This window comes from Peromyscus californicus, unplaced genomic scaffold (genome assembly GCF_007827085.1).
Source record: "Peromyscus californicus insignis strain IS unplaced genomic scaffold, ASM782708v3 Scaffold_21__1_contigs__length_65335640, whole genome shotgun sequence".
Taxonomy (NCBI): Eukaryota; Metazoa; Chordata; class Mammalia; order Rodentia; family Cricetidae; genus Peromyscus; species Peromyscus californicus.
The window spans coordinates 17138347-17161696 of record NW_026294514.1 but is presented as its reverse complement, the minus strand read 5'-3'; the positions used below and the strand labels follow the sequence as shown (position 1 = coordinate 17161696).

General features: G+C 42.5%; 1 protein-coding gene across 3 annotated transcripts in view; it reads right to left on the bottom strand.

Moving 5' to 3' along the window:
• The window catches only part of Adam23 (ADAM metallopeptidase domain 23), a 157042-nt gene that overhangs the window by 75403 nt on the left and 58289 nt on the right, over window positions 1–23350 (bottom strand). For all 3 annotated transcript variants that reach the window (XM_052749646.1, XM_052749647.1, XM_052749648.1), the window contains exon 4: window positions 9220–9283. In XM_052749646.1, the coding sequence (XP_052605606.1) occupies window positions 9220–9283 (64 nt within the window). The remainder of the gene's footprint in view (window positions 1–9219; window positions 9284–23350) is intronic.

Here is a 23350-nt window from a genome sequence, read left to right as displayed (position 1 = left end):
AATGATTCAAGCAATAATAACTTGGAAGTGAAAAAAAATAAGTCTATTCTATGAATTCATTGCTGTATTAACAGGCATTATTTAATTCTACTCACTTTAATAAAAAGAAACATCTCTACTCTCCCAGTAACCCACTCAAATAACAGTGACATAAAAAGCCACATAAGCCCACAAGGACAGAAGATAGAGAAAAAAAAACTGGAAGTGTGTGTGTGTGGGTGCCTGTGAAGGTGCAGGAGATGGACGGCAGATTGGTGGGAATGATCCTCTTGGATTTAAGGTTTTTTGGGTGAAACCAAAGGAAGCAAGCCAACAATTAATTTTTAAAAATTTTCCAACCTTTGTGTCTGTTTAATTATCTCAACCACTTCAGCAACATTCAATCTGTCAGTGCTTATGAACTGCTCAGGCCAAGAAACTCAGGGAAACCTAGATATTCACAGTGTCCGAGAACTGAGATCTTCCACTCGGCTACTGAAGGTCTTGTAAACATTCACAAACAAGTGACACAGCCCATCTCAAAGAACTGTGGAGACTAAGAGAGTTAGACGTGAGACATACTCAAATGAAGACGCTACCCTCAAGCAATTATTTTAGGTATGGGTTTTTGTTTTTGTTTTACAAGTTTACCTCCTAGCTAAGTATACCAGCCTGTTTCAAAAGTGAGTGGTCTATGTCTACAACTGACTACATGTGCCTGGATTTGCTGCAGAATGAGAAAATGAAAAACTACATTCAGAGAATTGGGGAATCTGAAACTCCAACACCAGTTTAATAATTTACCTTCATTAAATTCAACAGGGAATAGAAGTCTTCCAGGAGTACCTTGACAAAAGTGTTGGCCCACCTCAGCTCTGCCAATGCCATATAACTTTAATATTTCATATTAATTATATTGTTCAAACTTAAAATAGCTATGTAAAAAACCAATAATGTCTGCTGGCTGAACTTCATAGATTTTTAATCCCATGTTCCTTTCATATTCTAGAATGTTTTCAGAATATTGCCAAAAGGGGCAATATTTTGAATGATCAGCAACAGTAAGCTTACCTTTAAACTGGAAAGTTTAATGACTTTAATTTTATACCTAAAATAAATGTTCTAGCATGGATAATCTTTCCTTGTTATTACTTAAATTGTTTATTATTTACCTAATAGTAAGCAACTTTTAAGCTAGCTACTAATTCAAAGACTACAAAAATATTGCAGTGAATATACAAGTTATAAAAGACCCATTTAAATTTACTGTAAGAGTAGAAATCCAAACTTTCTGGTTAGGAACAAAACATAAAAAATGAGAACTTTTCATTCCAAATGTGGCTGAGAGGTAGGAAATAGACGGAGAAAAATAGTCTGAGAAAATTCATGAAATGATAATAAAGGAAGAGATAATGGGAAAAAGAAAAAGGAACATGGAGAAGGAAGGGGGTAAGGAAAGAAACCAGAGAAGAAAACACAGGACTGAGATTGCCCTGCCCAGTGCAGGTACCCCAGCTCAGCTCTAATAGCTGGTGACAGTGGCCGCCCCTCCCCTATCAGGAACACTTAGCCTGCAGTACTCTCAGGGTCAGCATCCGCAGATTCAACCCACAGCATGATGAAGACACTTAGCAAGAACAACGGTATCTACGCTGAACACGTCCAAACCACCTTCCTTGTCATTATTCTCTGAACCAGTGGTTCTCAGCCTTCTAAGACTGCGACCCTTGAATACAGTTCCTTATGTTGTGGTGACCCCCTAACCATAAAATTACTTTTATTGCTAGGTCAGAACTGTAATTTTGTTATGAATGATAATGTAAATATCTGACAAGCAATCCCTGTGAAAGAGTCATCTGGCACACACCCACACACCCACAAATGTTAAGAACCACTGTTTAGAGTCTAAACAGTCAGCTATGGGCATGCATTCATATTGCACTGGGTATTGTAAGCTAGAGATGACTTAAATGATCCAAGAGGATGTGTGGGGTATGCAAATCCAGCCAAATTTTATATAGGGAACTTGAGTATCCATGGTCTGGAATGTCCTCTCTGGAATCCTGGAATAAATCCCCCCCGTGATAGCGAGGGATGATATAGTCAGGGTGCTCAGGACATTCACTCTCCAAACCCTTCTGCTCTACACCGATTCCACCTCCACCCAGAAGTCATGTCTATCAAGGACCCACTCATCCAGATGGCTTCCCTTCCATCCTGCTGCCAAAGCCCTCCCAGACAGAGTGAGCTTCAGGAAAACCAAGCTCATGATATGATAAGGAAAAGAACAAGTATGAAGCCTTCTCCCCACAGGGCGGGGATATGTCTCTGGCTCCCTGGTGCATGTGCTCTACCTAAAACAGAAACTAGGTCAGAAAAAGAGTTGAACTAACATTTCTGTTGAATATATGCACACACATATATACACATACATATACATATACATATATCCCAAATGGTATGTGTGTGTATGTCTGTGTCTGTGTGGTACAGAAAATGATGCTTTGCTATGTATAATGAAATGATTGTTGGTCAAGCACATTGGCGTGTCTTTTCACCCCCACATAGTTGCTCTTGTGAGTACCTGGGAAAAAGCATTGAAAGTCTACTCGTCCAGCAAATTTCCATCATGTAACAGTGTCATTGACAGCAGTCCTCATACTGCACACTAGATTCTACACTTATGTCCTACATAATTGGTCATTTTGACCTACATCTCTTCATTTTCAGCCCTAATGCCTGACCCCTGACCCTAGAAACCACATTCTATTCTTTTTAATGTTTTGACATCTTTGGAACTCACAAACTATCACTAATGGAGCCTTTTTCTTCTGTGTCCACATTATTTTGTTGCATATAAATGCAATGGAATAGTATTCAGTCTTTTTTTTTTTCTTTTGGTTTTTCGAGACAGGGTTTCTCTGTGTAGTTTTGGTGCCTGTCCTGGATCTCGCTCTGTAGACCAGGCTGGCCTCGAACTCACAGAGATCCGCCTGGCTCTGCCTCCCGAGTGCTGGGATTAAAGGCATGTGCCACCACTGCCTGGCAGTATTCAGTCTTTTAATGGGGATGTCACCATTCGCAACAACATGGATGAACCTGGAGTACATATTTAACCACTGTCTAAATTCAAATTTAACACAGGAATCTTGTACTAAGTGTGTGTGAATACAGCATGTTTTCTTTATCCATTCATCCACTGATGACCACTGTAGTTGCTTGCATTTCTGGACTGATATAAATAATGCTGCTGTGAGTGCCTGGTGGCGGTGGCACAGGACTTTAATCCCAGCACTCAGGAGGCATAGCCAGGCAGATCTCTGTGAGTTCGAGGCCAGCCTGGCCTCGAACAAGATCCAGATACAGAGCAAGATCCAGGACAGGCACCAAAACTATACAAGAGAAACCCTGTCTTGAAAAACAGATAGATAGATAGATAGATAGATAGATAGATAGATAGATAGATAGATAGATAGATGATAGATAGATAGACAGATAGACAGACAGATAGATAGATAAGCAAATAAATAAATAATAATGCTGCTGTGAACATCTATGCCCTTGTTTCTATGTAGACATGTTTTTGCCTGGCGCTCGCTCGCGCTCTCTCTCTCTCTCTCTCTCTCTCTCTCTCTCTCTCTCTCTCTCTCTTCTCTCTCTCTGTGTGTGTGTGTGTGTGAAAGAGAGAGAGAGAGAGAGAGAGAGAGAGAGAGAGAGCATGAAGTGCGTGGGAGCCTATACACACGTATGTAGAAACCACAGTAGGACATCAGATGCCTTCTTCTACGGCTCTCCACCTATTGCCTTGAGACAGGGCCTCTCACTGAACCAGAAGTCTGCTGATTTAGCTAGGCTGGCTGGCCAAGGAGCTCTCAGGATATGCCTGACTCCATTCTCCAATGTTGGAGTTGCGACCACACATAGACATGCCTGGCTTTTTACATGAGCATTGAGGATAAACACTCTCTACATTTGTAGACAAGTGCCCTTGCCCGACCATGCCATCTTCATGGTCCCATGGACATATGTTTTAACTCACTTGGAAAGACATCTAAGATCATCAGAGAAATGCAAAATTAAACTACAGTGAGCTATAACTCACACTTACTAGAATGGCTATATTTTTTTTTTTTTAAAAAAAAGGCAAGGAATATATGGTGTGGGGAAAAAGAAACATTTGTAGACTATTGGTAGAACTACAGATTGGCATGGCCAGTTCAAGAATGAAGATTCATCAAAAAACAGAAAGGAACTCTAAGTCTCAAAGAGACAGCTGCACTGTGTGTTCATCTCAGCATCATTCCCATTGCCAAGCTGGAGAAACTGATGGATGCATGAATGGAGGAATGTGTCCACAATGGAATATCACCCAGCCTTGGAGGGAGGGAAATCCTGCCTCTACGCAACCTGGTGGGACACTGCACTAAGTGGAATACTCCAGCAGAGAAAGACAAATGCTGCTCTGACCCTCAGAGGTAGCATGAGAGAGAGTCAGCTCATGGAGTCAGGGGGTAGAACAGTGGTTGACAGAGGGAAAATCCCATTGGGCAAATGAAGAGATGTCGGTCAAAGCATACAAAGCTTCAACTGTGTGAGTGGAATAGACTGTGGAGACAGAAAGTGCCACACAGTGACTACAGAAACTACAATATATCCTTAAAATCTGCTCTGAGGTAGATTTTAAATGTTCTCACTAACAAAAATAACTACAGGAAGTACAGGATATGTTCATCAGTGTCAATATGCTGATCATTCCCCCAGTGTACACATGTCAAAGCATGACATTTGGCACAACCCAGCTATATAATATTCTTGTGTATAAAATCCAAGTTGCACACCTTAAATACACAATTTGCATTTTTCAATTATACTTCAATAAAGCAGGGAAAAAAGAAACCACTCACAAAGGACCGCATATTATAGGATTCCATTTATGTTCCAAATAGGCAATTTATAGAGACAGAAAAGTAGATTAGTGGTTACCTATGATGGGAAGGAGAGCCGCTAGGGAATGGCTGCTAATAGATAAGACATTTCTTTGTGGGGTGATGAAAAATGTTTTAAAATTAGATTATGTTAATGGATGCATAATTTTGCAAATATAGTAAAAACAATTTAATTGTGTACTTTACAGTATATAAATTATGCCCCAATAAACCTGTTTAAACCAAAGAAAACATAAATAAGTTGTCTTTTAAATGAGTAAAATGAAATCAACAAAGTTGCTTTATTGTATATTGTATTGCACTCCGTGCAAGGAGTAGTGGAAAGAATTGTAATAAAATCTGCTTGGCTGGGCACACAAAAGAAGCTGCTCCATGTGCATTAGCAAGCATCTACCTGGCACCTAGACCATGAACTTGATGATTTTTCTTGTGTGTGTGTGTGTGTGTGTGTGTGTGTGTGTGTGTGTGTGTATGTGTGTGTGTATTTCTGGTTCCTATATTTACTTCTCTATTCAGCCCACTTTTATTCAGGAGAAATAAGGGACATTAACCTCATCTAGGAATGGGAATGAGGGACTGTTTGGTATAGGGAGATAGAAAGCTGTAACAGTGCACTCTGGGTACCCATGCATCAGGATTTTCATACCAAGTCCCAAAATATTGTAAGTATCCACATCGATATTTTACCTCAAGGCCCTCATAGGCTATTTATGATTCCAGGCTTCTCTAGTCAAATAACAGTCCACAATGGGTGAGAGGAATGTTTGTGTCTATACCTTCCTTTGTCTAAACAGTAAGGTATCTTTGATATTTTTAATTAGGTATATATGGGAAGTGGGATGGAGTGGTGATATTTTATTTATGCACCCCAATAAAGCTTATCTGGAGTTCAGAAGAATAGGACAAGCCATATCCAACCTCACCTCGCCAACTCCTCAACCAATCCTGTTTCCTCAGACTGAAAGCCTCTGAGTCCTCACCCCTGAGGGTCTCAGTTGAACTGCTGCTAAAAGCCTCTAAGTTCCTGGTCCTCATGCCTTATATACCTTTCTGCTTCCTGTCATCACTTCCTGGGACTAAAGGGGTGTGTGCTTCCCAAGCAAAAAACATGAGATCTTAAATTCTGGTATTAAAGGTGTGTGCCACCACTGCCTGGTTCTGTTTCCAGTGGCCTTGAACTCACAGAGATCCAGACCGATCTTCACCTCCCGAGTGATAGGATTAAGGGTGTGTGCCACCACTGTCTGGCATCTATGTCTAATCTAGTTGCTGGCTCTGTCCTCTGATCCCCAGATAAGTTTATTAGGGTGCACAATATATTGGGGGACACAATATATCACCACAGGGTGGGAAACGTGCATGGGAATGTAGAATCCAGAAAAGGACATTTGGATTCCCTGGAGTTAAAGTCACAAAGCAGTACTGAGGCATCCAACCCAGGTGCTGGGAACCAAACTCGGGTCCTCTGCAAGAGCAGTACAAACTCTTAACCACTGAGCCATCTCTCCAGCCCACAGAGGAGCTTACATAATGGGTAGAAACCCTGCCACTCCTACACATTAACCTCCCTTTCTGGTATGCCTCCCAAAAGCTTTCTTAAATATCACAGAAGCCAATCTTCATAAAGTTCACTTTTAAAATGCTTTTAAGAGTATCTGTATAACTGGAACATGAATTTAGGCAAAATTATGTATAATTTCAGAAGTAAAAATTGTCATTATGACCAAAAGTCATAAAGTACAACTCTTTGATCCAGAGACTCTTATTCTTAAAATGACTCCTTCAGCAATTACAGTGTGTTTAGCCTACACCTGGGAAGTTTTTCCTTTGGACGATCATGAGGGAAGGCTAGAAGCAAACTAAACGTCTATGGCTTAGTATTTTTAAATAAATAATAACAAATAAGTTAGAAGAACATTATGCAGTTTTTTAAAATAATGAGCTAATAAAAATATAGGTTTCATGCATTGTTATCATTAGATTTTGCAAATCCTGCACAGAATGTGTGTGGCTTCTTCTTGGGACTTAAGGATGTGTGTGTGTGTGTGTGTGTGTGTGTGTGTGTGTGTGTGTGTGTGTGTACTTGTAAAAACCAGTATAGGACCATTAGGGTGTTACCATTAATACATTATCTATGGACAAGTAAATTTGGGTAAATGAGCTGTTAAAGGAAACGGGTCATAAATGAAAGAAAAGGGGTGGACACAAAGTCAAACTACAGTGGACATAGCTTCTTTTGCCAGAGTTGATGTAGCTTTTGCTTTAAATATGTTACAACCACGGGAGGTTTGGAATATCTTATTAATAAAAAGGCCTCATTTGCAGTACCTCAAATGAACTCTATATATGCCAATTAGCTATTGTACTTCTAAAAAAAAAAAAAAAAGCATGAGCTTCTTTAGAGAAGTTTGGGTCAGGTTACTGAGGTTGCAAAGGTGTCCCATTTGCTGAGTCTGAAAAGTCCTTGTGCGATCTCCTCCAGGTTCATGAGTCAGCACGGACTGGAGCAGAGGACTGGGGCAGCAGCCAGCAGCAGGGCTTTGCACAAAGGCCAGCAAGCCCCATTCCCGCGCTTCAGTGGGCCCTGCTGGTCCCCTGCCATGGCCCTAGTCTCGGAGGGGGGGGGGCATTCGAAACTCCCAGATGCAGCTGGAGGGCAGAGCTGACAGTGTAAGAGCCACACACGTGGAAGTCCCTGGTCTGTAGAAACAGCTCAAAGGCCAAAGGACATTGCAAATGTGCCCAGTGCTAATTAGACAGACCTAAGACCTAAGACGCGCCATGGCCATGGGCAGTGTTTCTAATTATGGCCACCCATAAGTGTGTGCTGAGAGGACACGGCCTGGGAATCCCAGGTCTCCCCGCCTCACATCTCCACGGGTCTGCACATGAAAGGTGCCGCCACTACGCTGGCATTGATTACCCATCTGCACAATACAAATTCTATGTCCCACCCTCCCACCCTGACCCATTGCTTGCTTCTTGCTTGTTCCCCAATTCCTGTGGTTTACATGAGCACTACTGAGCCTCGGTGGCACTGGGACAGCCACTACAAGTCATGATTTCTTGTCTGTACCCAATTTCATGGTTTTTCTGCCTGACTCGTGGAAATCACTGTAAAGCGCGCACTACCCGGTTAGCGCGCGTACTACCCGGTAATCTCTCTCCTGCTTTCGTTCAACTCCATTTGCTCTTTATTGGTCCTTCACGGTCAGAAGAAAAGATCACCTCCACCTGAAGAATTCCAGGTGCCCCGTTACCTTCAGGTTACAGCCTGTGGTGGCCCTGAGCGGGTTTGTTGCCTTCTCTCTGCCTCTGTGTCTTTCGCTTTACCACAGGAATTAAGAACACCCACCTCACGGACCTGTTGTGATGGTTAAGTGGAGACCGGCTGGGGCTACGAACGGCTCAGAGGTAGAGCGTTGTCTAGCATGCCCAAGGTCCTGAGTTTGGTTCCCCCCCCCCCCCCGCAAGAAAAATTAAATAAAATAATGAAATAAAGCTGGGTATGAGAGTGTGTGCCTATAATCTCAGCGTTCAGGAGACTAGGGTAAGTGAACCTCGAGTTTGAGGCCAACCTGGGTTACACAGCCTCAAAATTGGGGAGAAAAAGAAGATCAGCCCCCTCGATCTCATTCTCCCACCTGTCTTCCGCCCTTGGCCATCAGTCGCTGGCACTAAACTGTCCCTGTAAGAGTTCACACAGTCTTTTAATTCTGATTCCATGGCCGTGAAAGCCTGGCTGAGCATCCCTAATCAAAAGTCTCCCCCGAGCACCAGCTTTGCAGTGGTCATGGAAAATTCCATACCACAAAACTGTTTCATAAACAAAATTATCGAAAAGGTACAAAATTACCTTAGCTGTGTGTCTCCGGAGTAGGTGAAGCATAAATGAATTTTATGTTTAAACTAGAACTCGTCTCCGAACACTATTTTGCATACGCATTTTTTTTAAAAATTAAAGCCAAAAGACTTCCGGTCCCAAGTACTTTAGAAAAGGGATACCTTAATGGTATTTATGGTGCTGGTATGGAACAGTGACGCTCATCTGATCATTCAATATGGAAATGAATGTAAAATCGAAAAAATAAAATTCCCTTATGGTCCTGAGTATACAGAATCTAATGTTGCCTCGGCATTTTAAGTTCTAGTGAATTCTTCCTCAGTAAATCAGTTCCCTTGCATAGGAGGCTGGGTGGTCTTATTGACAGACCTCAGAACAATGCAGTGTGTGTTGATCAGTTCTCTGATGGATATACTTTATGCTGCAGGAGGTCTGGCCACTGTACTATACCTTGGAGTACATCGGTTTCCCATTTTCATAGTGAATCTCCACGTAGTCAGAAGACAGCAAACCACTGCAAAGGAAAGAAGACAGAGTGATTTCTGCATCCACATGCTAGAGCTTTACAAACAGCTCAATTAATGGCTGAGAGGAGCATGGAAACCTCAGGCCTACCGTCGGGGCAAAGCAGGCCGTGGTCAGGTCTCAAAACAACATCCAGCAAAACAGAAAAACAAAGAAATCCTTCAGTCTACTGAGAAAGACAAGACACAGGCCATTTAAGGGAAACCTTTAGATTCAGCACCTGGTGGACCTGTCCATCAAAACTACCCAACTAAGCTGCATGTAAAAGACAAGCCCTATTAAACACACACGATTATGCTCTAATGGAATTTTTTTAAAGTGTGGGTCATTAGGGAGAAATACAGAAATGAACCGGCAAGCATTGCCCATAAAGGCCAGATAGTAAATGCTGCAGCTCGGCCAGCTGTGTGGTCCCTGCAGCAACAATCAATTCTGCCATCCTATCAACAATATATAGACAAATGAGTGTGGCTGTGTCCCAATAATGCTTTCTTTGTGGAGAACGATCTTTGGATCTCATGCAATTCTAATGTACTATGAAACAGTATTATTTTGAATTTTTAAATCTATTTAAAAAGGCATAGGGTCATCAAGATGGCCCAAAGGATAAAAACACTTGCCACACAAAACTAGCAACCCAAGTTCAATCCCCAGATTCCCACAATGGATGGAGAGACCTGACTGCCGAAAGTTGTCCTCTGACCTCCATATGTGTGCCCTGGCACACAGGCACCTGCATGAGCGCACGCACACACACACACACACACACACACACACACACACACACACACACACACACACATTCTACATCACACCCAAAAACACAATAAAAATACATTTTAATTTAAAATATTAAGAACACAAACTTGGACGTCAGAGCAAGGTTTAGACCTAGCAGAGTCCATGGATGGCGGTGTCGTCACAGGCAGGTTTCACTAACTTGTGTAAAATGAGATTGTCAAAAATATGAAAGTCACGGGGCACTGTGAAGACTAAATTGATTAAGTTAAACCACAAATATGCAGAACTGAGCCTAGAAGTCAGCACCGGGTGCTCGGCGTTGGGAACCGTGACTATCACTAAAGTGTTACTGTAACTCAGATTTTTAAAATGCATTCTCCCCTATTAAAGTAGGAAATAGGCACTTTGTCATGGGGAGCGGAGGAAGACGTGAGCACATGTGTATTATTGATAAGGACCAATGCCACAGACCCATGGGAATGGGCAAAGCCTTCTTCTGGTCTGCTTGGAGATGCTGATCATGTGTACAGACAGTGTCTAGCAGCTTCCTCCTCCAGGATGTTCACAGCCTGAGACTGCTCCCCTAACAGAGGACTCCTACCGAGACTAACTCACTCCTTGCCTCTGTGCTGTACATAACAAGCATGGCGGGGTTCCAGGTTGTTGAGGAGCTGGTACCCCGCCACCACAGGAAGCGTGGCACGCCGGATTCCAACTTTTCCATTCACCTGTGTGTCTGTCCTTTCTTTATCCCTTTATCACTCTAGTCAGGTTCCCAGAAACAAGGGTCGTGCAAGGAGCTCCATACCCACCAGAGTGCTGGATTAGGACACCTGGCTGTTGAAGGAGGTTCCAGAACAGCGGGGGGGCTTCCTCCCGGAGCCCAGATTAGGCGCATACCACACCCAAACACCTGTTTTCACAGAGAGATCCTTTACTAAGGGGAAGAAAAGTTCAAGCGGCTGCTTTCTGACTTGGGCATGAAAAAAGCAGCCAATGACCTTGCAGGTGTCATTCTGAAGAAAAAAAGGGGAGGTCTGGGTTAGGGTGGGCTAGGGTACAGTGGTAAAGGAGATAAGGGACAAAAGAGAAGGGGGAGGGACAATGGATAGGGGGAGGGACGTTTGTCCCAGAGGACAAAGGACTGCATCTGGATAGAGGGAGACAGGCATGGCTCATAAGCAAATGGCGGTGTATGAAGGTAAAACGGGAAACCCCAGGTTAGGATGAGGTGTTTAATCTTAATTGGGCATGTTAATTAGGTGAGCCAAAGGGGGCTTTTGATTACTGGACTTTGGTAGTCAGCCTCCAGAGGAGGAAGTGCCCAGATAAGGGAGTAGACCTTGGTGGCTAGCTTTAGGACTACAATCTAACGGTTTTTAGCAAGGCAGAGGGAAGAGGGGAGAAGGGCAAGGCCTGCCAGAGCCAGGCTTGCCATGCTCGCCATGTTCAAGCTGGCCAGAGTCCCTTCAGGTGTCTGTCCAGATCTGCCACCAAAAGTCATGACAGGAGTGACAGCTCACATTTATGGGACACTTACTCCATCTAGGAAGTATGAACTCATCTCCGAGCCACTTATATGTCCTAAATATAAGTCTCTGTTTCCTCGTCTATAAAATGAAAGGCTGCAGCAGACGAATCTTCAGGTCCCTTCCCGCTCAGACAGACTGACCTTTTAGAAGTCATTCTTAAGAGTAGGTTTACTTGTAAGGAAACAGCAAACTACTGTGACCGAAGAAGAGGAAGGCTCTATGATTCTGCATATATTTCAGAATAACACCTGCTGTATCTAAAGTGACTCCATAGGAGGCTTGGGAATGGGTGATCAGAGCCTCTCAGCAATTAACTGAGAACCTCCTCTGCATCTAGGATGCCCTGTGTGCACCAAAGGACAACTTCTACAACACAGAAATAAAATAAGTGTCTGTGGTGGTTCGCATGGCCCCATAGGCTCAGATGTTTGAATGTGTGGTCCCCAATTGGTGCAACTGTTTGGGAAGGATTGGGAGGTGTGGCCTGGTTAGAGGAGATCACTGGGAGTGAGCTTTGAGGTTTCAAAAGATACATGCACACACTCATTCCCTGTGAGCTCTAGCTCTCTCTCTCTCTCTCTCTCTCTCTCTCTCTCTCTCTCTCTCTCTCTCTCTCTCTCTCTCTCTCTCTGTCTCTCTCACTTGCAGCCCAAGACGTAAACTCTCAGCTGTTTCTGTTGCTGTAACTTTGCTCCACCATTGTGCACGAACCCTAACCCTTCGACACTGTAATCCCAGTTGCATGCTTTCTTTCTAAGTTGCCTTGGTCGTGGTGGGTTGTCACAGGAACAAAAAGACAGTATCCATACGTAGACATGTTTTCATGTTCATCCAAATGACTCCTGACAAATTCCTCTAAGAAGTCTCTTTCACATCATTCACACCAGCTCTCAGAGCTATTATTTCATTTAACTAATTAGTTCGTGACAGCTAATGCTGGTCACCAATCAAAATAACAATTTTACAAGGGCTTCTACACACTGTGCCTGCTCCCTCTGTCCACCAGAAGCTTCTCTCTTTTCCTCACAACTTATATATACACATGTGTATACATATGTGTGTGTGTGTGTGTGTGTGTGTGTGTGTGTGTGTGAAGTGGTCAACCTCACTCATTCCTCAGGAGCTATCCACCTTATTTTTTGAGACAAGGTCTATCTTTGCCACCTCCTCCAGCATACACCTCCACTTGGAACTTTTTGTAGGAAGACGCTAGGGACTGAAGTCAGGTCCTCGTGCTTATAAGGCAAGAACTTTACCCACCAAGATGTCTCCCACTTATGATATTTTTAATTCATCAAACGATTACTTCCATAAGTAGTAATGAAGACAATTACAGGAATTTAGGCTAATACATTCATACAAGCATAAGCTTGTTAGCTACAATTATGTTTCTGCCCTTATACTGCTTTTGGTTTTTTGTTTTGTTTTGTTTTGTTTTGTTTTGTTCTTTGAAAAACAATAGACTTAAAAGTAAAATGGTTTGTTAATTGCTGTTTTCCTCAAGTCTGGGCCAAAGAGTACTCCTCTGAGTGTAAACAATAAAATAAGAGTTTAAACTGGATTAAAAGATAGAGACATGGAGAGGCTGGGATTTAAGAGTATAGCAACGATACACGAGGTGGGTGAGGATAATTACAGGTTGAATAGAGGCTTTGTTTTGAGTTAGACAAAGATGGCATGCTGGGTAAAGGCTGCGCAGTGTGGGCATAGCTCACAGGCACAGAGCCGCAGGCAGAGAGCAATCCTAGCAAGAGCCGGGTGGAATTAGAAGGCGCGAGGGTTTAAACCACCGGAGGGTTACAAGAGGGATTTGACGACTTCCTCAATGACATGGGAGGTTATATCAGAAATTTCACAGGGCAGGTACTCCTTATGTCTCCAGTGACGAGCCCATGTGCCACAACCCAGTTTAGAAACCCTAGCATAAGAAGAACGAGAAAGAAAAGGCTGTGACCTCAGAGTGTAGAGGAAAAAGAAGAGGAGTTAGATGAAAAACATGATACAGGCTTTAGGTGTATAGTGGAAAGGGTGAGAATCCACACTCAGATGGATTGATCAACCAGCAGGACCCAACTCCTCTCTGAGGAGGCAACGTCAGATCACGTGACGCAGTTGAACCACTCTGTGGCTACCCGTGTGTCCGTGGGTGTCAGCCAGGATCCGTTACCAGCCTGATGGGCAGCATTCCATCCAGAAGAAACAGCTACTCCAAGTCCAGGCCTTATCAGTCCTAGGGAGAGGACTCCCTCGTCTTTCATTTTCAGCTTATTAAAATAAAAAAACAAACAAACACACCAAAAAGCATCTGTACTTCATTCATGCCATACTCCAGTCTTCCCAGGCATGAGGGAAACGACCGAAAGAACAAAAAGAAGCCAATGGAAAAAATTATCAGAAATAGGGCCGGAGAGATGGCTCAGTGGTTAAGAGCACTGGCTGCTCTTCCAGAGGACCTGGGTTCAATTCCCAGCACCCACATGGCAGCTCACCACTGTCTGTAACTCTAGTGCCAGGAGACCTGACACCCTCATACAGACATGCATGCAGGCAAAACACCAATTCACATAAATTAAAAAACTAATATATATATATATATATATATATATATATATATATCAGAAATAGTAAAATGGCTGGTTACAAGATAAATATGAAGCACACATTTCTACGTAAACCAGCAAAAACAATCTAGAGATAATATGGGGTGAGAGTTTCCAGAATAATAATAAACTTTACATATATGTAACACCCACATACATATGTTAATGCTTAAGTACCCTAAGAATAAACAAGTGCAAATACACATGAAATTAACAGCAAATTCTTAGTTTAACAAAAACAAAACAAAACAAAAAAACATAAGCGGTGGTGGTGGCGCACATCTTTAATCCCAGCACTCGGGAGGCAGAGCTAGGCGAGGCCAGCCTGGTCTACAGAGCGAGATTCAGGTTCATCTTGAAGAAAAATGTGCATCATTTTTCAAATCAGATAAGGAAAACCAGGACTTTCTACCAGTATTATGGGAACTAAGATGAACACTGGCCTGATCTTCAACCCAAAGACAGAGCAGAACATCCAGGCAAGTCTCCAGTTTACATGAAAAACCTCCCAGTGGTGAGAACAACATGGAAATCTACAAAGAGTGGAAAACTGAAAATCATCAGAAGACCGTAAGATAGGGAACAAGTCAGGAAAAGGAAAAAAAAATCCACATATTCCAGTCACATGACTACATTTTTTGGGGAAACAGACCTTAAACCACACCTTATGCCAAACCAAGGCTCTACGTATTAAGGTTGTGTGCATTTTAAAGTAAAGCCATAAGCTAACTACACATATCCAGGTGAACACTGAGGGAAGGTCTTTAAATATATGACCTTAAACCCAAAAGCATAGATAAAACCATAAAAACAAAATAGAGATAATTTGTTTAAAACAACCAAAATTTCAAAACAAACTAATTTGTTGTTGTTGTTGTTGTTTGTTTGTTTGTTTGTTTTTGTTTTTGAGACAGGGTTTCTCTTTCTCTGTGTAGCTTTGCGCCTTTCCTGGATCTTGCTCTGTAGACAAGGCTGGCCTCGAACTCACAAAGATCCGCCTGCTTCTGCCTCCCAAGTGAAAACAAACTAATTTAAAAATAATACTTGCAAACTACGTGAAAAACAAAGATTTACTGCCCTTAATGTAAGGGTCTTCTAAAAACCAAGAACATTTCCAAAGAAGAGTGGACAGAAGGCACCCACAAAGTCAAATATTCAAGGAGCAACTGATGAAAAAGCCCAACAAGAAATGCTAAGGGTGATCGATCATACACAATGCATAACTGCAATAGCAATAAAAGACTTGAAAATTAAAATAACGTAAGAGGACATTTACGCGGCCCATTTAGAAAATAAAAAATGAATGATAGTAGTGAGTGCTGGCAAGGTTGTAGGAAAACTGACACTCTAGAGGCCAATTTGGCAAAGGGTACCAAAAGCCTGCAAAGTGTTCACCCTTTAATCCAGGAGCTCTGCCTAAAATGATTGGATGAGGAGAGGAAACAAGGAAAAAGCAATATGGTCTCTCTCACGCACACATACATATACTCATACATACACACACACACACACACACACACACACACACACACTCCTACAGTCACACACAACCCCACTCACACTCACATACAGTCACACAAGTCACTCACATCCACACTCACATGCACACTCACATATACATGCACACTCACACCTACACTCACAAATATTCACATTTTCCCACATACATTTACATTTATCGCCACTCCCATCCACACTCATACTTAGATTCACATATCCACACTCACACCTATACTCACACATACTCACAATCACACACACAGATGTGAGGGGGTTTATTGTGTGCTATTTTACACTTATGTAGTGATATATTGTGGATCCTAATAAACTTGCCCAGGGATCGGAGGACAGAACCAGCCACTAGATTAGACATAGAGGCCAGACAGTGGTGGCACACACCCTTAATCCTATCACTCGGGAGGCAGAGATCCGTCTGGATCTCTTTGAGTTCAAGGCCACACTGGAAACAGAGCCAGGCATGATGGCACACACCTTTAATCCCAGTACTGGGAAGTACACACGCCTTTAATCTCAGGAAGTGATGTCTGGGCAAAGAAATGTATATAAGGCGTGAGGAAACAGGAACTCACGCTTTTGAGGCTGAGTATTTCATACAGATAAGAATGTGACTGGCTTGTTCTGTTTCTCTGATTTTTCAGCTTTCACCCCAATATCTGTTGTTTTTTTATTAATAAGACCATTTAGCAGTTTGTGTTACACACTTATTTAGAGAAGTGATCACCCTTGGAGAAATAATCAAGGAAAAGAACCAGTGTGAAAATGTTGTGCCTCCTCAGGATGTTTATATGCGTCCATTCACAGGTAGAAAAGCTTCCAAAAAGATGTACTCCATCCACACTGTCAGCACCAGCTCTTACTTCCTGCAGAAATCCCCATCATTTTCCTTTCTTTCTTTGCTTACCTCAATTTTCTTCAGTGATGACAGGCAACCTTTCTTTCTTTCTCCTCTTTTGAGACCAGTTCTACTATGTAGCCCTCACAGAGGAACTCACAGAGACCTCTCTGTTTCTGCCTCCTGGGTGCTGAAGTTAAAGGTGTGCACCACCACACCTGGCAGAGACTACCCACCTAATGAGACACCATAGCAAAAGCTTTATATTTTAGGCCAACAAATATGATGCATTCTATTTTATTGGAAAGCATATATATCTCAATTTAATTATGTTAAGCTTATTAAAACTCCAAGGTAAAAACAAAACACCTTGCAAAAATGTTATTTTGTATACATGGAGCTGAAACTTGAGCAAATAAAAATTTTTTAATTTAGTTTTTAAATTTTTCATATCATATATTTGGTCATATTCTTTCCTCTCCCCCAACTCCTCCCAGATCCCCACCTACCTACCCAACGTCATATTCTTTGTCTCTCTTGAAAAACAAAAACAAAGCTCACACACATGCACGCACGCACGCACGCACGCACCAAAAAACAAACAAACAAACAAAAAACCATTGCTGAGCATGCAGGAGGCGGTGGGGTGGTTAAAAAGGCAGGTTTGAAGAAGTACACGGGCTTTAAGCAAAGGCTTGGAGACCTTTCAAAGGAATGAATGAGAACTTGGATTTGGAAAGCTAAGGATAAACGCTGAAAGCAAGCATTACATCCCGTGTCCAAAGAGAATCCGCGGCCTTTAGGACCAGGGGCAGGCTGAACATGGAGAGGCTCCTTCACCGGGTCAATTAGAGCCATCAGCCAAGTAATTAATGTTAGCAGCAGGACAGAGCTGCAAGAAACAAGTCACAGGCTAGGAAGTGCTCTAGCCACATGCGAGAGCCTGGAGCTGCAGCTCTCCTTCACTCATTCGATTAATTGCTGAAGACCCGATGAGGCAGAGGGAAGAAGAGAATTCAACAATTAGGAAAAATGGAAGGTTAATTTTGACAAAATAGTTCCACTTATTTAACTTGTATTACAAATATATGTACATACATATCTGTGTACTGGAAAAAAAAACTATTAGGCAAAGGCCAATTCTACTTTGTAGGTATGGTGGTGTATGTGTGTGCATGTGTGTGTACGTGTGGTGTGTGTGTGTGTGTGTGTGTGTGTGTGTGTGTGTGTGTGTGTGTGTGTACTGACATGTAGAGTCAACACTGAGTGTCTTCCTCAGTTGCTCCCCACGTTATTTTTTGAGACAGGATCTGTCACCACACCAGGAGCTCACTGATTGGTTAGATTGGCCGGCCAGCAAGCCCAAGGACTCCACCTGTTCTCACCTCCGCAGCACTGGGATTACAGGCCCATTCCCATGCCTGGCCTTCACACAGCGGTGCTGGGAATCCGGCCCCATGCTTACAGAGCAAGCACTGGACAGTCTGAGCCGTCTCTCCAGCCTCTACTTTCCCGCTGTGTATTGTTTCAACAGTGAAGAAATGAGGTTTTTGTAGAATACCCACAGTTGTTTTGTAGGTACTTTCTTCCTACCCAGGGAACCTAGCCCTGGATTTCTGCTGGGTGTAGCAACCTGAGCTAACACCGCTGAACTGAGAATGAAATGTCCACAGACCGATTCTCAAGACACACGGACTAAGAATGAATTTGCACAGCCCCGCACAGGAAGAGAGAGTTTGAAGCCAATGTGCTTTGCAGAAAACAGCATTCCGCCTAACCATGGAATCCCCCCATATGTTCACCAGAGACATGTGGACAGTCTAGCCGAAGCCCTTCCTAAACGTGAGGAAGGAACTGTCACAATAACACAATCGGAAAGACACTTTTTCCAGTAACAACAAACCACTGTGACAAATACCACAACGGAGCAAAAGAGACAGAGTTACCACCACGCAAACAACACACAGTTTTTAATTATCACTCAGGAAAATGACCTTCAGGCAATTCTAACCTCTGAGCCCAGCCATCGCATCCAAAAAGCGTTCACTGGCCTTGAACTGCTTTTTAAAAATGTAGGATTTACCTAGAGCACTGCTGATTTCTCTAAGGACAATTTTCATTCTCCCAGATGGGTCATTTCAAAATATTAGCAAGGCAACAGGCTGCAGAAGAAAATCAAGGAATTTGCTAGAAACACAGCCATTCTTGTGTAGCTTCTTTAGGGAGAACCCTCTCCCCCTGGTGAGGACTTGGAAACTTAGTGTCATTTCTTAACTGGCTAGCTGGGGATCTTTGGGTTTCCGGTTTAGCCTTGGTCCTAGAAGAAAGCCCTAACTAAACACACCCCGGAGCTGACTGGTCCCTGAGGTCTGGCAGAAGTCGCTCGCACTGATGAGCTACTTTGTCCCTTACAAAAAACAAGCACCCTGGATTACCAGATGCCCAAACAAACCTCCAACTCTCAACCAGTTACTGTATGATTGTTATAGCATCCTGCCTTTATGGTCTGAATCTGAAAGAGCTTGCCAGCTGCTGGTGCTCTTCTGGAAGACTGTGGAACCTATGGAAGGTAGGGTCCTGCCGGGAGAAGTAGGCCCCTAAGGGTAGCTGTTGTATGCTACTTCCTGTTTCCCCAGGATGTTAAGACCCTTTGCCACACACTCCTACCACCATGAACTGGGCTGCTTCATTATGCTTTCCTCACCCCGTCAGAATGACACCTTTTGAAATGGGGAACCAAACCAAATCCTCGCTCCTTTAAGTCATTTCTGTCAGTGACGTGGGAGTAGCTAACACACGCCCTAAAAGCCAAGGAGGCTAACACACAGCACACACAGTCTATCTAGTCGGCACACTCTTGGTCGGATAATCGGCTGTGGAAACACTGAGATGCCTGTAGGCCAATCTTTTCCATTGAAGCACTGGAACACAGCTCCATTCATATTACCTACACATTACAGAAAACGGCTTACACGTTCCCCTACTCTACATATTTCTACATACCTCAACCAAAAGAGAACGCCTCCATTTTCAAGATATTATCTGATACCCTTTCTACAGGTCCGATTAATAATTAACATAACGTCCTTTTACACAGGAACTAATCTGAAGGCTTAGATCAAGAGCTGCCAAAGCTACGTTTGTGTTAACCAGTCCAAGTGCTCTGCAAAACCATTACTTCTCTGTGACTAAAATAAATCCAAAACCTCATGGTCACATTAACATGCTTTATCATAAAAATGCTAAAACCAGGGATAGCAGGGAGAAATCAGTGCCCGTCCTGCAACTATCTTATAATTAGCAAATTGGAGAGCAATTAATGTCGCTCTGAGAGACGTGCATAAAATAGTGATTAGAGGTCGGTAATTTAATCTACTCCAGTCTAATTATAGAGTCTAGACATTTGGCATACTATTAAAACTGGATTTTTATCTTTTAAAAGCTATTTAGAGCACTGTTTGTGCATGACATTCTAAAAATGTATCTTAAGATCAATACTTTAGAGGTAAACACACTCCTATATCGATGTATATGTGGCCTTCCAGCAACAGAGTGAAATCATTAGTGGCTTAAAAATGCCCAGCAGATCTAGAGGTCAGAGTTTGAAAACAATCTCAGTAAATGGGCTTTTTCCTACAGCCAGACAACTTTCAATGCATGCTCTTAAAATTGCAGTCCAGGCCAACAATCTTACATTCACAAAGTGACTCTCAATATTTGGATCAAAAGCAAAACCTCTGTAAGATTCCAGAAACTGACAAATCCCAGAGAGACTGACATAGAAAAAAAACAGAAGAAGAAGAAACTCTTCTATTTGGGTCTTCCAGGGGATCTATTTATAGTTTAATCTTAAAGCAGATGTTTTTAGTGTCCTGGTAGAAATTCTAGCATTAACTATATATGATCCACAGTAATGAACTTACTAAGTATTCATACAAGTTCTAGGTCCATAAAAGGTTAGACCGAAAAAGAGATGGGGTCTAAATTACCTGATTCACATCCAAGGAGGCCACATGGAAAGGACAACTCATGACAGAGCAGAAAGTAGCATGGGTTACTTTGGGGAGAAAAATCAGAATCTAGTAGACTCAAAATTCTGGACCCAGACAGTAGTCAAGGCTTGAAATGCCACAGAAGCTGGAGAACATGCCAAATAGTGCCCAAGAGAAAAGCACATAGGTTTCCCCAGCCCACCACCTCATGGCCAGTGCATCTACCACGGTGCCCTTAGAGAAGGTCATAAGGGTGGTGCTCTCATGATGGGACCGATGCTCTTTCATAACTCTTCAAGGGCCCACCACCCAGCTCCCAAATGTTTATTGGGAGACTTATTCTTACTTATGAATGCTTGCCCCTAGCTTGGCTTATTTCTAGCCAGCTTTTCTTAACTTAAATTGTCCCATTTACCTTTTGCCTTTGGGCTTTTACCTTTCTCTATTCTATATTCCTTTCTTTCCTTCTTACTCCGTGGCTGGTAGTGTGGCTGTGAGGCTGGCCCTTGGCATCCTCCACTCCTTCTCCTTTTCTCGCTCCTCCCCCTTCTTCTCGATTTTCTCTTGAGCCTAGATTTCTCCTTCTATTTATTCTCTCTGCCTGGCAGCCTCACTATCCCTATCTCCTGCCTACCTATTGACCATTCAGCTCTTTATGAGACCAATCAGGTGCTTTAGACAGGCAAAGAAACACAGCTTCACAGAGTTAAACAAATGCAACATAAAAGAATGCAATACATCTTTGCACCATTAAGTAAACAAAAACAGTAACTTCCTTTCCCTCTTCAAACAGAATCCATTTCTGTTTGAAGAGGAAAAGGAAGTCATTGCAGGATAGCAAAGCACATAAGAGAGACATTCAGAAACGCCACCACACAACAGGACTGACAAGATCTGAACTACATTAGTGTATCATCCAGACAGTTAACTCCTATGCTAGGAGAGTTAAAGGAACAGAAAAATCAAAGTTTACCTAATTCCAAAGTCAGTCAGCAATGTTATAAATACATGAAATAGTCCTCAAAGACCTCAAAAAGACTTGACAGTCAAAACTGCTTTTCATGGATAGAGAGCTGGCTCACTGGTTAAGAGCACAGGCTGTTCTTCCAGAGGACCTAGGTCAGGTTCCCAGCACCCACAAGAGCTCACACTCATCTGTAACTCCAGTTCCAAGGGATCCAATGCCCTCTTCTGGCCTTTGCAGGTATGCACATGGTGCATAGACATACATGCAGGCAAAACACCTATACGCATATAATTAAAACAATATTTAAGGCATGTGGTATTATTGTCCTTTGCTTTCATTGGAAGAATCTATGAACTTACATTTGACATTATTGGGGGGAAAAGACATCTTATTTTTAATCACCAAAATTAATATGCCTAAAAAATATTGATCTCAGTTATTATGCTAAACATTTAAAAACATGCTTCTGAATTCATAATAACAAGTGTCATCCCTCGATCCCTTCCATGTCACTCACTGTATTGACATATATGTTTATAGAGAGCAGCACCTATGGGTCGTGACCCCTTTGGGGGTCGCCTATCAGTTATCCAGCATATCAGGCATTTGCATTACAACTCATAACAGTAGCAGAACTACAGTTATGAAGTAGCAATGAAAGGATTTTATGGTTGGGGGTCACCACAACATAGAGAACTGTTTTAAAGGGTTGCAGCATTAGGAGGGTTGAGAGAAGAAGGTGAAATGCCTGGCTGTTAACACTCAGGGAGTCTAGGGATAAACAAGGCCGAGACACACCTCACGGAGGGGCTTTACTTACACGGTGCCGTGTGTGTGCAGCCTTTTACACAGGCTGGATTCTCACTTTTTCATCACACAATATGTTACAGTGTGAGTATGTAGAACATCCAATAATGCTGAAGAGGCTTCATCCTAAGAGTGTTTTTAAATGCCTAATCAGAGGGTCAGATCAGAATTTTAAATTGCTCTACTTATATGCATAATTTTTTAAAATCCTAAGGCCATGTAATGACCCTTAACAGCCTTTCTGGTGATTAATAATATCTAAACCCAGAGACATTTCTGAAATGGCTAATAATTTAAACACCCACTCAAAACAGCAATCCATAATCAGAAAGGACGAGTGAAAACAGCATAAGGAGGCACCCCCCCCCCTTTTCCGCGCCTCACGCCTCATCATTTCTGTAACTCTTAACTAGAAAGAAATTTCACTTGGCTCACCTTTAAAAAGCAGATTGTTTGGGAAACTGAAAAGTAACTCTAAATTTTATGGTTTTTTCATAGACATATAATTACACTCTTTAAGACGGACAATGTGCTAATTTTGTTCAAATATGCAGTGGTCAAAATCGGGGTCACCTGAATTTCCATCTCCTTCAACAATTATCGTTCTTTGTGGCAGGAGCCCCTGAAATCTGCTCTACTGGTTCTTTATAAGACACATAGTAAATTTTTACGTGCTATAGTCACTCTCTGTGCAGATTCCTGGGGAACCAGACTTTTTGTGCCTGTTCTCTAACTTGTCTTTGTCCCCCTGGCCCGCCCGCCCCTTCTTTTTCCCTCCAGTGACCACTACTGTCCTTTCTTGTCTCTTACAAATCAATGTTGTTAATTTCTACATACACATAAGAAGACAGCTCCAGCATTTTATTCCATGACCACAAGAAATAAGCACCTGAATCCCAGTGGCTATCCCAGGCTTTTCCATGTGTATCAGTAAGAGGACTCTGTAAGTTCCCAAACTCCTGCATCTCCACCTGATGCTGGGTAGCCCAGGCTACCTTCCTGCTTGGCACTCCATGACTCCCAACTCCCTCCTCCACTCTGGAGTCCAAGTCACCTGCCCATAT